At 44.2% G+C, this 16134-nt stretch overlaps 1 protein-coding gene and 1 long non-coding RNA gene across 5 annotated transcripts in view; one reads left to right on the forward strand and one right to left on the reverse strand.

Annotated features, from left to right (window-relative positions):
* The window catches only part of ARID1B (AT-rich interaction domain 1B), a 435546-nt gene that overhangs the window by 34057 nt on the left and 385355 nt on the right, over positions 1-16134 (forward strand). For 2 of the 3 annotated variants that reach the window (XM_055536066.1, XM_055536065.1), the window contains exon 2: positions 15155-15349. In XM_055536066.1, the coding sequence (XP_055392041.1) occupies positions 15155-15349 (195 nt within the window). Of the gene's footprint in view, positions 1-13529; positions 13826-15154; positions 15350-16134 lie in introns of those variants that run through there. The other variant, XM_055536067.1, reaches the window with a different exon arrangement.
* Positions 5797-13387, reverse strand: LOC129620198 (uncharacterized). 2 transcript variants are annotated; one of them, XR_008698437.1, is made up of 3 exons: positions 13247-13387; positions 12757-12915; positions 5797-5931 (listed from the first exon to the last, which is right to left on the reverse strand). It is a non-coding gene; the product is annotated as an uncharacterized LOC129620198 (long non-coding RNA). The 2 variants fall into 2 exon arrangements; XR_008698436.1 differs by lacking the exon at positions 13247-13387 and adding an exon at positions 13112-13164.

A 16134-nucleotide genomic window follows, 5' to 3' on the forward strand; every position in this document is an offset into this window, starting at 1 on the left:
TAATTTTGTAAATGAAATGCTGATTATACAAAGCTTCACATGAGAGGCCCAGTGATTAAAATCAATTTAACAAATTGTTTCAGGTGGGACTTGATTAATAATTTTCCATAAATGCCAAAGATATATGACCAGCATACCTTGTTGTTACTCTTACTATAACAGCTACATGTAAAAATATCTTGTTGCTCCGACTGCCCAACTATGTATAAGTACCTGAGGTAAGCCAAGCACTGTGTTGTCCTCACACTCTGCTGTGGAAGGCGTGTGCCTGCACACACGCGTTCTCGCGCACACCCTTTTGTTGCTGTCCACCTACACAGAGCTAGCTCACAATGAAAATGAAATGCATCATTGCATTTTTGTATCATCTTAGTTTTCCAAGTGTTTTACTTAAAAAAAAAACAAAAAACAAAGCAAAACTGAAAACTTGCCCAGACAGCGTTGGGTCTGACCAAGTTAAATAGGTCTTTTTCTCTGTTGTAGAATGTTTTAGACTTTTCTCGTGCTGACATATATTATGTATCTCAAAGAGTGCTTTATAGACCTCTTCCCATCTTAATTACAGTAGCAGCTATAAACATAGTTTGGAAAGTGATGTCTTAAGAATGTTAGGAATGGTGACACTGTAGCCTGGAAATGAAAAATACCTCTGTTCGAAGCATTACAATTCGAGTCCAGGAGAAGTCTCACGTGGAATCGGAGCCGCAGTTGGATGTCTTTCTCACATTCATATATCAAACGTTTATTATGTGCCTATTATAAGCCAGACTCGGGCTCAGGTTTCATAGCTTTTATTACTTGTAATTCACACATCTAGGAAGGCAGTATAATATTATTTAGGAGAGGGTGGCTTGCAGAGGTAAGGGTCAAGGTGCACTTGAATTCTTTTATTTTAGTTTTTTATTAATGCAATAATAGCAACAATAATTTGCTCATTGTGTATGAGAAGTTGGGTCTATAAGGGGAATTAGGAGGAGGGAGATGCTGTTTAGAGAGTTTCAGTTGGTTGTAGACATGTTTAGTGTCTCTTCAATAAAAGAGTCTCTGTAGATGACGGAATCCTTTATAGTGTTACTTTTGAAAAAGAAAGCTTTCTCTAGTTTACAGGTGGCCAGAAGTATGTGGGGTGCATGGGCCTTCTAGAAGGGGATGTTCCCGAGTGCATGGGCCTTGCGGTGTGTACCGGTACAGCTGGGCAGGTGTAGTGTGGGTGAAGACCTACTGGGCGGCAGGCGTGTCACCCGTAGGCAACCCTGATTGTTTGCATGTTGAACTTTGAATTCTACCCCTGTAGAGCCTTTCTCTCTCCCTGTTGACCTTCAGGGCAGATAATTGGCAAGATTTCTGGAATGGAAAGGAGAAATAACCTCTAATGTCCACATTCCTTCTGATCCTTTACCATGACAGCCGGAAGTTCTGTCAAGGATGCGGATGATGACTCTAGAGTTCCAGAATTCTAGTGCGGTAAGAGTTCATTTCTCAGTCTCTCCCTTGCCATGTGGGCCCAGAGGAGTGAGATGGCCCAGGAGTAATCTAACATTATATCGGTAACCAGGCACGCCCTATGTGCCAGGCTGTGTTCTGAGTGTTCTGTGTCTGCCGTGTTGTGGAAGACTTACAACCATTCCGTGAAGTGGGTACTGTTACCATCCTTACTTTTTCAGAGGAGGAAGCTGGTGGTCAGAGAATTGAAGAGATCTGCCTAGGCTCGCACAGTAAGTGGTGAGCAGGGTGTAGGCCAGGTGGCCTTAACTCCAGTCTGTCCTGGGCCTCGCTCCACTGTCTGGAAGCTTCTTCCGGTCCTCAGGCTGAATCCCTAGAGAGTTAGGCTCCTTCGGCATAGCGAGCATTTGAACTGATAGTTAGTTGGTGGTCTTGAAACCCTTGGCTTCCTGCAGCTAAAGCCTTTGTCAGGGACAGTTTTGATACAGTCCTCTTTTTTGTTTATTCTAAGATTTAAAAATCCCAGACGTGTTTTCATTTGGATCGTTTCTTTCCTTCTTTACACCTGAGAACTTGATGGTGGCGTGACTAGGCGAGCCGGTCCGCTTGGACCCTTTGTAGGGAAGAGGTGGGAGCAGGGTGACATGTGCAAGTGGTTATAAAACTACTTTCTGAAACTTACAAAAATGACACGGAAGAGCTCTGGGTTAAAAGATGGCATGTGTCACGTCTTTCAGGGCTGGACCGAGATCTTTTGAAAGCATCCTTAAGAAAGACAAGGGGGCAGAGCCTCATTAAGTCTTGACTGGGGACGATAACCTGCAGCCATGATTTGTAAGAAAGTGTCTCTACCAGGGGAGCGGGATCCCCCACTTTATTTTGAGAGTGATTTGTGTGTGTGTGTATGTGTGGAATGGAAGCTTCCTAAGAATTTGTAGAAAAATATCCGTAAAAGTTTGTGTTCATCATGTGTTTTGCCAGCTTGAGTACTTTAAATCAAAGCACAGCAACCTCCACCTCCTCCCAGTTAGTCCCACCTTATCACGCCCGCTTCTCTTTTCTGTCTGTCCTGCGCTGTCTCCTCATGTTTTGAAGGTTCCTTTGCCCTGTGGTCCTCCCACGCCGCAGTGCCCCCCAACCTGCCACAGGCCCCCTGATGTCGCACCCTCTTAGTTCTGAGCACCTGCAGACTTGCTTGCAGACCCCTTATGAGGGTTAGTGATTCTTTTGGTTTTCAGTTACTCCTGTCTTTCCTTTTTGCCCCCCCTTCCCTTTTTTAGCTTTTATTTTGAAGTAAGTCACATTTGTAGGAAAGTTACAAGACGAATACAGAGAAATCCCATATACCTTTTACTCATCAATTTTTAACATTTTACTATTGAGTTTATGTATGAGTCTACCCACCTATCTGTCTGTCTACAGCATATTTTCCCTGAATCATTTGCGATTAGGCTGCATACATCCTGCCCCTTTAGTCCTTAGTATCTCCGCATCCTTAGTATCATGTGTATTTCCTGGGAACAAGGTTTTTCTTTTATATACCCCAGTGCAGTCATCATTGTCAGGATGCTTAACTTGGAAGCAGTACTTTTACCTACAGTCCATGTTTTAATTTTGTCTACTGTCCTAATAGCATCTGTATAGTAATCTTTCCTTTGTTGCAGTATCCCGTCTGGAACTTTGATGTTGTTTGTAGCTGCCTTGAAACTCTTTTTTCAGTCTATAAGATTTGACTGTATATGAGTCATGTTAAATTTTCTCTTTGAGTAATCACATTACATTAAAGAGTCAGTGTATGCTTTCACTGCACTGTGGCTCTGAGAAAGTAGATCTTAAATAGGGCCCTGTCTCTGAAGAGAACATTTTACACGGAGTGAGGTGGGGTGGGGGGTAGGTGGGGCTGTAGCTTGTGTATCAGCACAGCAGGCTTTCTTGTGCAGAGATAGGTAAGTCAGGTGCTAACATTCATCGTATTTTAATGGCATTTTCTTTAATGGCAGTTTAAAGTTGTTAATTTTAAAAAAGTAGATAAAATGCTTCGAAAGAGGCATGATGTCATCCATGGAGCTTGCTGGAGAAATCAGTAACTTTTCTGATTTGTCCTTAGGTACAGCTCTGATAGGTCTGGAATTGTTTATCCATGTAAACCACACAACAAGTATCTTTAGACTAATTGTCTTCTTGAGGGTGGTATTACGTTCCCTTGAAAGATGGGAAAACTAAGGCTTTGAGCACTGGAATAGTTTACCCATCGTGTTTCACAGCTAGTCAAAAGCAGGAGAGGGATATGAGCTCAGCTCTACCTGAACAGTGCCAGACTTTATGTAGTTCCACTTTACTGGAAAGAGTAAATTGGATCCTGGTTTTTTTTTCTTTTTTTTTTCCTGTTTGTTTTCAAACAGGATCCTGTTTGCCATTAAAATATGATGAATGTTAGCAAACTGATAATTTGTAGTGGCTGGCTGGCTATTCCACAGGGTGAAAGATTCTGAGGCTTACTGGACGTTGGGGAAGTGAATGCTGGGGTTGATAAGCAGTGCCTGTCTTACGTATATCAGTAGAAGAGTGAAGGGTATCCATGCCTCCGATTGATAATCTAGAGTTATACCTCCATATAATAATGATGTTAATCTATCACTATTAAAAACCTGTCATATGCTGAAACCTGACTGTATTATCTCTAATTCTCAAACAACTCTATAGTAAAGTGGTAATGTTCTTGGTGTAGCTGGGATAACTGAGATGAAGTTTAGTTAAGAGGTGAACTTTTTTTTTTTAGCATCACACAGCTTTAAAAATGGTAGGGTTTAGATTTGAGTTATTCTCACAAAAGCTTGCTTTCTTGATTTAAATCTGTGTTTATATGGGAAATACACCATATTATTTCCCTTTCTTAAATAAGAGCCTGCTACTCGGTTTTCAGTAGTAGTACAAGGATATGAACAATATTGCATACTTTGAGATGTAAATTTTAGAAGTTGTTAACACCATGGTAATAGTTCTACAGTTGTTTTGGATGGTGAGAATAAGAAATCTGAGGAGAAATGGAATATATTTCCATTACTGTTTTGACATTCCTTTTAGATCTAATTTACTCTTGAAATAAAATATATACACACTTTGATTTGTTCATAAAATCATTGTTTGCTAAATGAAATTCAGAAGTGTAGTTGAGTCAGACGGTGATTTACTCACTGAATTGACTTACAAGTTGCTGAACTTGAGGGTATTAGGCAAATGATAGGTTTTGCTAATTTATAAAAATCAGGTAAAAACCAGGGAACCAAAACAGCCTTATTTTCTGGACATATATGCTGTTGTGCCCAGACGATAGCTACCGATGGGTTTAATACTTGTTGTCCTCACTTCCCTATTCCTTTTCCTGTGGGGCAGTCCAGTTGGGGACGTTTATTAGGGCTTCCCTGATAGCTCAGTTGGTAAAGAACCCGCCTGCAATGCAGGAGACCCCAGTTTGATTCCTGGGTCAGGAAGATTGGCTAGAGAAGGGATAGGCTACCCATTCCAGTATTCTTGGGCTTCCCTTGTGGCTCAGCTGGTAAAGAATCTGCCCACAATGTGGGAGATCTGGGTTCGATCCCTGGGTTGGGAAGATCCCCTTGTGAAGGGAACAGCTATCCACTCCAGTATTCTGGCCGGGAGAATTTCACGGACTGTATAGACCATGGGGTCTCAAAGAGTTGGACATGCATGACTGAGCAACTTTGACACATGAAGTCATCATAAAAATACTCTTGCAGACTTCGATGAGTTCCGTGAAGGAGAAGCACAGTGGTTTTGGAGAGGGCCATGTCCCAGTCTGGCGCTCAGGGAGGGTTCTCTGAGGGCAGGGCTATAGTGCTGAGTCCTGCAGGAGAGTGGGGTTCCTTCTTCATGCAGGGAACCGCTCGGCTGAAGGCCCGGTGGTGGGCAAATTTGTGGTTTCGCTAGAGGCCCACAGAAGCCGGTGTGGTTGGAAGGGGCGATTTCCTGTTGGCTGCAGTGATGTGTCCAGCTGACCAGACTCTGCGAGGGGGGTTGACTGTGGTGGAAGGGAGGCGGGGAGTCGAGAGCATCCTGGATTCAACTGTGCATCTGGATGGGGATGTGTTTCACTAAGAGCAGGAACAGAAGGCATCCTAGCTATCCAGGCAGGCATGTTGGATGGCAATTGGATATAGAACTCTGAGGCTGAGAGAAATCAGCGAAGGGTGACACATTTGAGGGGCACAGACGTGGGGCGGCAGTGGAAGCTGTAGCTTATGTGTACTTGGGAAAAGTTTGCGATGGTGTGTCATTCTTGGCCTCTTGTCCCTATTGACCGTCCGAGGCCTTCAGGCTGCCAGAGCCCTTACTGTTTAACTGGTGATGCGTGTTGAGGAGGTTGCTGCTTTCTCTGGTCAGCAAAAGTTCCTCATGCCAGGCATTGTACTGAGTGCTAGGTATGGAAAGATGAATAAGGCAGAATGTCCACCTTTGATTAACAATATGCTGCAGAGACAAGAAAATAAATAGACTAAATTATTGAGTGATTTTTGCTCTGACTTCAATTGGTTAAGAGGAAAAGCAAAAAAATTTAGGAAATTCTCACTATGTGATAAATCATGTGGTACTTCATTTAATCAGTCCCCCAGCAACACCAGAGGTGAACACAACTGTACGGTATTAAGTGTGAGCTTGATTCTACGGAGCTAATAAGTGTATCTGTAGGATTCACACCCAGGTTTGTCTGACTTAAGCCACCTCCCTTTCCCTTATACCTTTTTGTCTCATTCTAAGCGTTTTTCTAAACTTTGGACTGCATGGTACATTAGGAAAGATGGAGGAATTTGAAGTGGGCAAGAGGTTGTCACCCAAGGGCAGACAGGGACTTGTGCTTGCATAACAAGTGTAGTGAGTGAGTTGGTAGAGAGCTGTGGATGAATGGGAAGGATTTTCCTAAGGTTTCTGAAGAAGACCTTCTTCCAAGCATTGTGGTGCCTGGATTTATGTCAGTCTTTATGAATGGCACTAGCAGTTAGCCAGGCCTCTGTCCTCTCCTTTGAGAGTATACTCCTCTTCAGTATTTTTATCAGTGCCCTGGAGGAAGGCATGAATGAAATGGTGTGCTGATTTAATTGGTGGTTGACATCAAGATAGGAAGTGCAGTTAATATGTTAGATGTCAGGCTAGAATAGTGACCAGATACATACCAAATGAAAACAGGCAGAGATAAAAACTTCTGCCACTAGGGTCAGCTAACCAACTGTGTAAGAGGAGAGGGGGAAGGGAGGGTTTAATCTCAACTGGATCAGGGGTGCGATGGGCCTGTCAAACTGACAGGTCTGAGGCCAGGTTTGTACTCATGTAGGATCTGGAAGGGAAGCAAGTTCCTTCCCATAATATGTTTCATGTTAAGGGGGTTCAGAATTGGCATATTTTGCTCAGAAAAGGGAAATAGATATAGCTATCTTCAAATATTCTTCAAAAGGATCAAAGTTAAAAAAAAAAAAAGCAGTGGGTGTAAATTATAAGGAACGGATTTTTGTTATATAGAAGGGAGAAATTAATAACATTCATGGTTGCAGACACTTTTAGGGGATTCATACATTCATCATGTATGGATCAGTGGGGTTATTTTCAATTCTACGATTCTGTGTTTCACTGACAAATCTTTTATCAGGGTGCCTTAAGAGCTGTGATCAAATGATAATGTATGAAGTGCTTTGGAAATGCAGGGTAGATGTTGGTCATCATATGATGATGCCAGTCAGGACGGGCTTTCGATAGGTTTCTAGAGGATGTTATATGAACCTTTGACACCATATGCTAAATATGGGATGTATATACATCCTGGATGTATTATTTTTTAAGTATTCTATGAGTTAAGAACCGTTGCTGATAATTGTCACTTGTTATTGGTAGTTTATGGAAGTTGCTTTATGCATAGGTAACAACATATTACTATTTCATTTCTAATCTTAATGATTCTGAAAAGTAAGAACCCAGTGATATTTTAGATTTGGAATACGTGCGTATGTGTACAGAATTGTTGCAGATACTGGTTAGTCCGTCTTACTTTTTATTTTCGAGAACACTTCTGTGGCCAGTCCTCATCCCCGGGAGTCACGAGGCCCTGTGACCATCCTTAGTCACCTGTGCTGTTTGCTGAGTGTGTGTGCTCGGTCAGCTCAGGCGGTGAAGAGTTTGCCTACAGTGCGGGTGACCCAGGTTTGATCCCTGGGTCGGGAAGATCCCCTGAAGAAGGGAATGGCTATCCACTCCAGTATTCTTGCCTGGAGAACTCCATGGACAGAGGAGCCTTGGTGGGCTACAGTCAACAGGGTTGCAGAGTCGGATACGACTAAGCACGTATGCTATATGCTGAGTGAGACACAAAAGGGGCAAAGTACGGACATGGCCATTTTAGTCTCCTTGGGAGTCAACTAACATAGAAACTAACATGGGAAAAAAAAACAACCCAAAACACAGTACATGACTTAAATATCAATATAAGGCAGCCCAGAAGTCGGTTACAACCTGCATAGGAAAGATTCCAGCAGGCCCCAAAGATAGTGTTCCTGGGCGTGGTGCTGGGGCAGCTCTCTGGTCCTTGAACCTGGGCTTGTGTGAACTTGGGGTTAGACAGGCGAAGGGGAGAGTGGGAGCATCCTCCCGCTGCTTTGTGCTGAGAGTGAGCGTGGGGGTGCGGGGATGGAGAAGGCCCAGTGTGGGGCAGCTGTGTGAGTGTGGGGGTGCAGGGTGGAGGAGGCCCAGTGTGGGGCAGCTGTGTGCGCGTGGGGGTGCGGGGTGGAGGAGGCCCAGTGTGGGAGGCCCAGCTCTGTGAGTGTGGGGGTGCAGGGTGGAGGAGGCCCAGTGTGGGACAGCTGTGTGAGCGTGGGGGTGCGGGGTGGAGGAGGCCCAGTGTGGGGCAGCTGTGTGCGCGTGGGGGTGTGGGGTGGAGGAGGCCCAGTGTGGGAGGCCCAGCTCTGTGAGCGTGGGGGTGCAGGGTGCAGGAGGCCCAGTGTGGGGCAGCTGTGTCCCTTCCACCCCACCCCACCCCCACAGCAGGCCACGGTAGTGTTTGCAGGATGCCTGGGAAAAAACAGAGGCATTTTATAGTTATATTTAGACATCATCACAGAAAAGTCAACATAGATTGCTTCATGATGTGACAGCCTCTACTTACAGGTCACGCTGGCCGGCCCTGATCGTTATAGGCTGAGTTTTCGCACAGCTGTAATTCATGCACATCACTCTTAAACAGTTGACATTGTTTTATATGTACTTTTCCACGTCCCTGTCCATTCCACTATGCCAATATATTATGGCCCGTTCCTTTAGATACTTTTAGTCCCAATTCCATTTTCATTATAATCGTGAGACAGGTATTCTTTCTTGCATTTGGTGAGTGAGAAAACTTAAGGACTGAGCACCAGATTTAGAGTTACACAGTGGTAGTAAGTGGTGGATAAGGGTGTGGACCCTCTCTGTGCCCATAGCCCGTGCTTTCCCCCTTCAATATTGAGAGTCATGTAGCTGCAGACAAATGCAGATAAATAGCACCACTTCCCCATTTGAGAGCGTCATGGTTGGAACAAAATATATTTTCTAGAGCTTTGCTTTCAAGCTTCCTATCGCACGCATTACCCTTCAGAAAGAGCTTACCACTGCTTTATACATACTAGTTCAAATAATCATTTACTCACGTTGGGTTTTATTATTTTCACCATTTCATATGTAATGGACTATTCACAATTTTTCTTTAGTTGATGGTAAGAACATTTTTCCAAATAATGATTCTAAAGGGGGACAGTTTTTCTTTCGCTGAGCTCTTGTTTAATCCTGATATATAGATGTGATTATAGATGAAGAATGGCACCCCACTCCAGTACTCTTGCCTGGAAAATGCTATGGATGGAGGAGCCTGGTAGGCTGCAGTCCATGGGGTCGCTAAGAGTCGGACACAACTGAGCGACTTCCCTTTCACTTTTCGCTTTCATGCATTGGAGAAGGAAATGGTAACCCACTCCAGTGTTCTTGCCTGGAGAATCCCAGGGACGGGGCAGCCTGGTGGGCCCCCGTCTGTGGGGTCGCACAGAGTTGGACACGACTGAAGCGACTTAGAAGGATAGATGAAGAAGATACAGTTTTCTTTCTGTGGGTTTTTTGATGTCTTTCTTTAATTTGTAGTTTAAGGAATTTGGCTGAAAAAATTGTGAAATGTTATATTCATAAAGAATCTACTAATAAGCTATCCCCTTAACTTGGTATTTAGAAGTGAACACTGTTCCCTGGTGGCTCAGACAGTAAAGCGTCTGCCTACAATGCGGGAGACCCAGGTTCAATCCCTGGTTCGGGAAGATCCCCTGGAGAAGGAAATGGCAACCCACTCTGGTATTCTTGCTTCATACATCCCATGGATGGAGGATCCTGTTAGGCTACAGTCCATGGGGTTGCAAAGAGTTGGACACGACTGAGCAACTTAGCTTTCACTGTTAACATAGATATCTTCATTATAAATACTTGGGTGGGTAGGTATACTCTGAAAGAGTGATAATGAGGGAGTATCTAAGTATAAAAACTTCTCTAAAGGCTGCTGCTGCTGCTGCTGCTGCTAAGTTGCTTCAGTCGTGTCCGACTCTGTGCGACCCCATAGACTGCAGCCCACCAGGCTCCCCCATCCCTGGTATTCTCCAGGCAAGAACACTGGAGTGGGTTGCCATTTCCTTCTCCAATGCATGAAAGTGAAAAGTGAAAGTGAAGTCACTCAGTCGTGTCTGACTCTTAGCGACCCCATGGACTACAGCCTACCAGGCTCCTCCGTCCATGGGATTTTCCAGGCAAGAGTACTGGAGTGGGGTGCCATTGCCTTCTCCGCTCTAAAGGCTACTAAAATATATATAGTGACCTGTTCTTTAACTTGTATAATCTTTAAAGGGTAGTTGGATTTCCAGACCAGCCTCTGAAAACCTATTTAACCTATAGTACAACCTAACTATGCTACCCAATATGTCCAAAATCGATATTTAAATATATATTTAAAAGATATATATTTTACTCCTTCTTATTTAGTATTTCTGGGGATAGGAAACTTTCTGAGGCATTGGAGGATATAGGCAACAGTGGCAGCTTCCCAGAAGATCTAGGAAAGGGTGTGTGTGTGTGTGTGTGTGTGTGTGTGTGTGTGTGAGAGAGAGAGAGAGAGAGAGAGATAACTCATAGATACATAGCTACATATCTAAATACATACATATCTGAAAAATTATTTGAATAAGGAGGAGTTAGTCAGGTAATAAAATTCATCAGAAGCTGAGTAACTAAACCAAGTAACTAAACTAGTTATTTTAAGACCTCTTTGAAAATGGGCTGTATACACTGTTACTTTAAAAGCATTTATTTCACAGAATTGAAGTCCACACTGCAGCAGTTGTGGAATGGTACTTAGAACAGAAAAATGTGCTTGGAATAACATATTTAGAGAAATAGTTGAGGACTGTTCTTTATGTGGGTGTCTGCTGCTGCTGCTGCTAAGTCGCTTCAGTTGTGTCTGACTCTGTGCGGCCCCATAGACAGCAGCCCACTAGGCTCCTCTGTCCCTGCGATTCTCCAGGCAAGAATACTGGAGTGGGCTGCCATTTCCTTCTCCAATGCAAGAAAGTGAAAAGTGAAAGTGAAGTCACTCAGTTGTGCCCGACCCTTAGCAACCCCATGGACTGCAGCCTGCCAGGCTTCTCTGTCCATGGGATTTTCCAGGCAAGAGTACTGGAGTGAGTTGCCATTGTCTTCTCCAGTGGGTGTCTCTGCTGCTGCTGCTAAGTCACTTCAATCGTGTCCGACTCTGTGTGACCCCATAGACAGCAGCCCACTAGGCTCCTCTGTCCCTGGGATTCTCCAGGCAAGAATACTGGAGTGGGTTGCCATTGCCTTCTCCAATGCATGAAAGTGAAAAGTGAAAGTAAAGTCACTCAGTCGAGCCCTTAGCGACCCCATGGACTGCAGCCTACCAGGCTCCTCCATCCATGGGATTTTCCAGGCAAGAGTACTGGAGTGGGTTGCCATTGCCTTCTCCAGTGGGTGTCTCTAGTATAACATAAATTATATGTGAGAATTGAAAATGGTGATACTTTGAAATACTTCTATCAATAGAAGGATAGATAATGAGAATACAATGGTTTTTCATTAGATATGACTATGAGCAGTGAATTGTTTTTTTGGAAAAGCCTTTGATTTGATTTGGGTTTTGATTTCTTTAAGGAGAGAGAGTAGTACAAAGCAGAGGTTAAGATCCTACAGTGGTACATATTCAGTGTTAAAAATAGTGAAAGTACACAGCAGGATGAATTTAAATTGTGGATGAATATTTAATAATAGGCCATAAGGAGAGAAGGTTAAAATTAAATAATTTGCACTGTGTAAGTATCTGTTTTCATATCTGAAGTCTCACTGAAAGGCATCTGATGCATTTTGAGAGGTAGAGATAATCTATGTATTTCATGCTTTCGATTTTCAGAAATCTCAGGGTTAAGCTAACATTTTGACATGGGTGCAAATTAACTGAATTTTAAGTAGGGCTATGAGAGTTTATGGCACTGATGAGAAAGATATTACAAAACAATTTCAGTCGCTGATAAGATGAATTTGCTGCACTGTTATCTATAGCATTAAAATATACACATTCCAATCATTTTCCCATGTTAAATTTCTGCTTTAATTAAGCCTGTTTGGGTCATGCACTGTTTAAAGTCAAGTGAGCAGACCTTTCCTATGCCCTGTCTAATTCAGATTGAATGTGAAGATAGGGCTGCCTTGGGCCCCATATTGGAAATTTAGCCTGAAATCTGATTTACTCAGCCTCTCTATGGGCCATTCATTCACTCTGCAGATTCTAGCATCCCCAGCTCAGCCTCGATTTTCACACTTCCACAGTAAGTTTTATTTTACCTTTTGAAAGTAAATGTGGAAAATCTTTACATTTTGTTGTTCTTAGGCATAAGTTCTAACTTGAAGCATTCTGAGAAAACTTAATTCTTACTTTTCAATTTTAGTTTCATTACATGAGGTCATCATATGTATATGTGTGTTGAATTGTGAAGTCAGCACCATTTGTGACATCAGTATATTGTTTGAGCAATTTCTGTCGTTCTAAGTAAACATTTTTCTTGACTGGTGAAAGTAACACAGTTAAAATTCCATGAAATTGTGAGTTTTGAGCAAAATCATTTGGCCTACACATATTTTCATTCTGGTGAGATCAATTCCTGGCAAATTGCTATGAAGCCTTCAGGATGGAATCAGCTGTTTCTATAGGAAGGCTTCGTTAAAACTGAGACCTACCTGGATGCTCCCCCTCACAATGCCTCTAGGATGTCCACTGGGTTGCACTGTAATCTTTGTCCAGCGCGTTCTCCTTCAGTGACCTGGTCACCTCTCTCGGACAGCCGTGACACATGTCCACTCTGCCTCCGGTGCCTTGCACCATGCACACGGTAGACCCTTAGTAAATGTGTAATGAGTGGATTACTCAAGGCACTGCAGTGAGCACCAGGGTACCTTCCGCTAAGAAGGAAGGATGGCAGAGATCGTGGGCAGCCTTGTGTGTGGGGTAGGAGCATAGAGGGAAGGAGTCTTGGTGGTTCGTGTAGCCTTGCATGCTTGGGGTGTAGGGTCTGCACTCCTGGCTCCCCCTCACCTGCTGTTTGCGCTCAACTCCTGGTCTTTTGGCATTGCCCTCGTCTCTGCCATAAGCCTGCCCTTGCCCAGGGCAGCAGTTAAACCGCCCCGTCATCAGTGGAGCATCAGGTGCAGCCCACGCATTAGGACTCACCTGTTGGCCACCTGGGCTGCAGTTGGCGTATGTCTCCACCTGCTCCCTTCTCCGAAGCACCACACTCTCCAACTCCATTTTCTGACCATTCCTCTGGCCTTGCTGTGGCCTCCTTTTCCCTTCTTCCTTAAGTGATGTCAGTCTCTCGACTTTTGTCTTCTACCCGTTGTGCTCTTTTTACATATTCTCTCGGGGTAGTTCCTTGGGTTTTACGCGCTTCGTATCGCTGAAGACACCCAGGGTTACTTGAGGGTGAGCTGCGTGCCAGGTGTGACTTGTGTACTGCAGGTGCAGTGTGAGTGAGCAGAATGGAAATCGCTGCCCTCCAGGAGCGCCTTCTCCCACTTCCCTACTTATGACTCGAGGGCAGACCTGACTCCTCAGGCTGGAATGCATCGTGGCACTTCTGATATTGTCACCTGGACTTCCTGTCGGAATTGCAGTTTTAACATACGGAAGAGTGAAGGCCCCCACCCCCCAGGGAGGGTGGATCTGCTTCTACTCCGGCACGCTGCTGGCTCAACCGGTGTCTTACCACCTGTTAAGCCACCCTTGCCACCTGTCTTCTATCATTCCCAGGTCGAGTTGCTTCCATCCTGTTCCTTGAATCTGAGCGTGCGTTCTCCCACCACCGCTAACGGCCCAGGACCTCGGCTCAGTGGCCTGCTGGGGCAGTCCAGCCTGGCTCCAGGCTGCTGCTGGGGGCGCCGTCCTTCCGAAAGGTGGATGTGACCGTAATTCGCTGTTAAAAGCACCCAGTGGTTTCCCCCAATGTGCAATCGGAAGCCTTTCAAGTGACGCGTGAGGCTTACCCACCTACTGGTTTCGGCCCGCTCCAGCTGCTGCTTTGCTTCGCTGGGGTCTAAGCTGCTTCTGTTTCCTTGCACGTGCCAGGCAGTTCATCACTTCATGGAGCCTGTGCTTGATGCCCAATGTTTCTCCTGCTTGGGGGTACTCTGTGCCGTGGCCCTCCCCACCTTGAACGTGGCTTCTTCCGTCAACCCTGCTAATCTTCGAACCTTCCTGAGAGACCCAGTGTCCTCCGTGTGGCCCACAGTTGGGCCTCAGAGTCTGGCCCACAATTGGCATCAGCATGTGGTTCTGGAAGGAAGGAAATATCTGTGGGTCTTTGTAGCACCGCGGTGAGGGACTTCCCCCGCCACCACTTCACTCCTTTGACGCACCCTGGGCATGAAAGCCTGGGCTGAGGCTCCAGTTCGGTCCTCCTGAGTGGCCCTTGCTCTGAGGCCCATGGGCTGACTCACCAAGCCAAAAATAAAACTCAAAAGTCCAGTTTTGAACTGGTTATGTTTGGTAAGAGCCTTACTTGCATTGAGAAGGTGGCTTATGACTCACAGTCTGGGTGCTTATTCATGTCACTAGTGATCTTTGAAAAGTTTTGCCCCAGACATTCTGTGTTATCTGAAATCTATCCTTTCACTTTCTAATGAGCACTCAGACACATTAATGTTTGATCAGGACTTGCAGATTCAGGTCTAAAATAAGGTAATTGTTCTAAGAATACTTTGAAGTCAGGAAGGGTTCCTAACCACTCACTATACTTTGCTTTTGTTACTGGGAAGCTGAAAGAGCTGGGTGAGGTTAACTATCATGCCCATTTCCTGTGTGCATGGTAGAATTTTAGATGAATGCAAAATCTTTCCATATATTGTTTGTTCCAGATCCCTTTTAATTATTAAAGCCTTGCTAAAAGTTAAAAAATTAAATGTCTTGTATCCACATAGTTTTTTTTTCTTAAATGCTTTTCTGGGTTTTGTCAGGTCATTGTTTTTCATATTTTCACAAGTAAGGAGAGTTGCATTTTTAATGTGTATGTTAGCATAATAGACATTTCTGTCTCTGCAATAATGAGGTAATAAGCCTATGTCTTCTTTTACTTCTTCACAGGGCAGCCCAATGGATCCCATGGTGATGAAGAGACCTCAGCTGTATGGCATGGGCAGTAACCCTCATTCTCAGCCACAGCAGAGCAGCCCTTACCCTGGAGGTTCCTACGGCCCCCCAGGCCCACAGCGGTATCCAATCGGCATTCCAGGTCGGCCCCCGGGGGCCATGGGAGGCATGCAGTACCCCCAGCAGCAGGTTTGTGCTAGTTTTTACTCCACTTCCTCCCACACTTGTTCCTAGTGTTGTCTTTGTCTTTTCCTGTCTACTGAAGGTTAGTTTTGAGACAGTTGGGAAGCATTTCATGGATTTTCTGCTTTTTAAAAATTTTCATAGTTTCTTGAAATGATCACAGGTACAACTGTTTCCCATCTCTTTTAAAAGCAGGAAAAGTGAGCTTAGAACAAAGTGGACACAGTTCCTGTTCTATTTGAAAGATTGACCGTGTCACCATTGTGCAGCAAATTATATAGATCGGAGCCCCGAAGTGAACTTGGCTTTCTAATATTTCTGGTGGCAGACAGTGTCAGATTTTGAGCTGTGAATAAACTTCTTAAGGTGAAGTTTTAAGTTATTTAAAGGTTTTTTTCATAAAGATGGCATCAGCTTAAGTTTTCTTTAGTCTGCCCAAAAGTTATTTTGCTTTTATTTCTTCTGTATCTTTTGAAACAGCTTTCTGTGTTTCTTGTAAGAGAATTTCACGTGTATCCCTTCTCCTAGGTTTGATGAGTTTTGTGTTTTTACATAAAACAAGCAAAAAAGACTTTCTGCTCTTAAAAAAAATATTCTCCTTTTTCTGTAGAATCAAATAGTTGGAGTTACCTTAAATGACCATCTACCTTCTGGCAGTAGTAAGCTCTCAGTCTCTTGGACCCTGGAGAATGTATTTTTGTAATGTTGGCCTGAGGAGATTCAGACTTGTTTCAGGTTTAGTTACTAGAAACACCAGAAAAGCTGATTTGTAAATTCCCACACCAGGCCTT

Source organism: Bubalus kerabau, chromosome 9 (assembly GCF_029407905.1).
Source record: "Bubalus kerabau isolate K-KA32 ecotype Philippines breed swamp buffalo chromosome 9, PCC_UOA_SB_1v2, whole genome shotgun sequence".
Taxonomy (NCBI): Eukaryota; Metazoa; Chordata; class Mammalia; order Artiodactyla; family Bovidae; genus Bubalus; species Bubalus kerabau.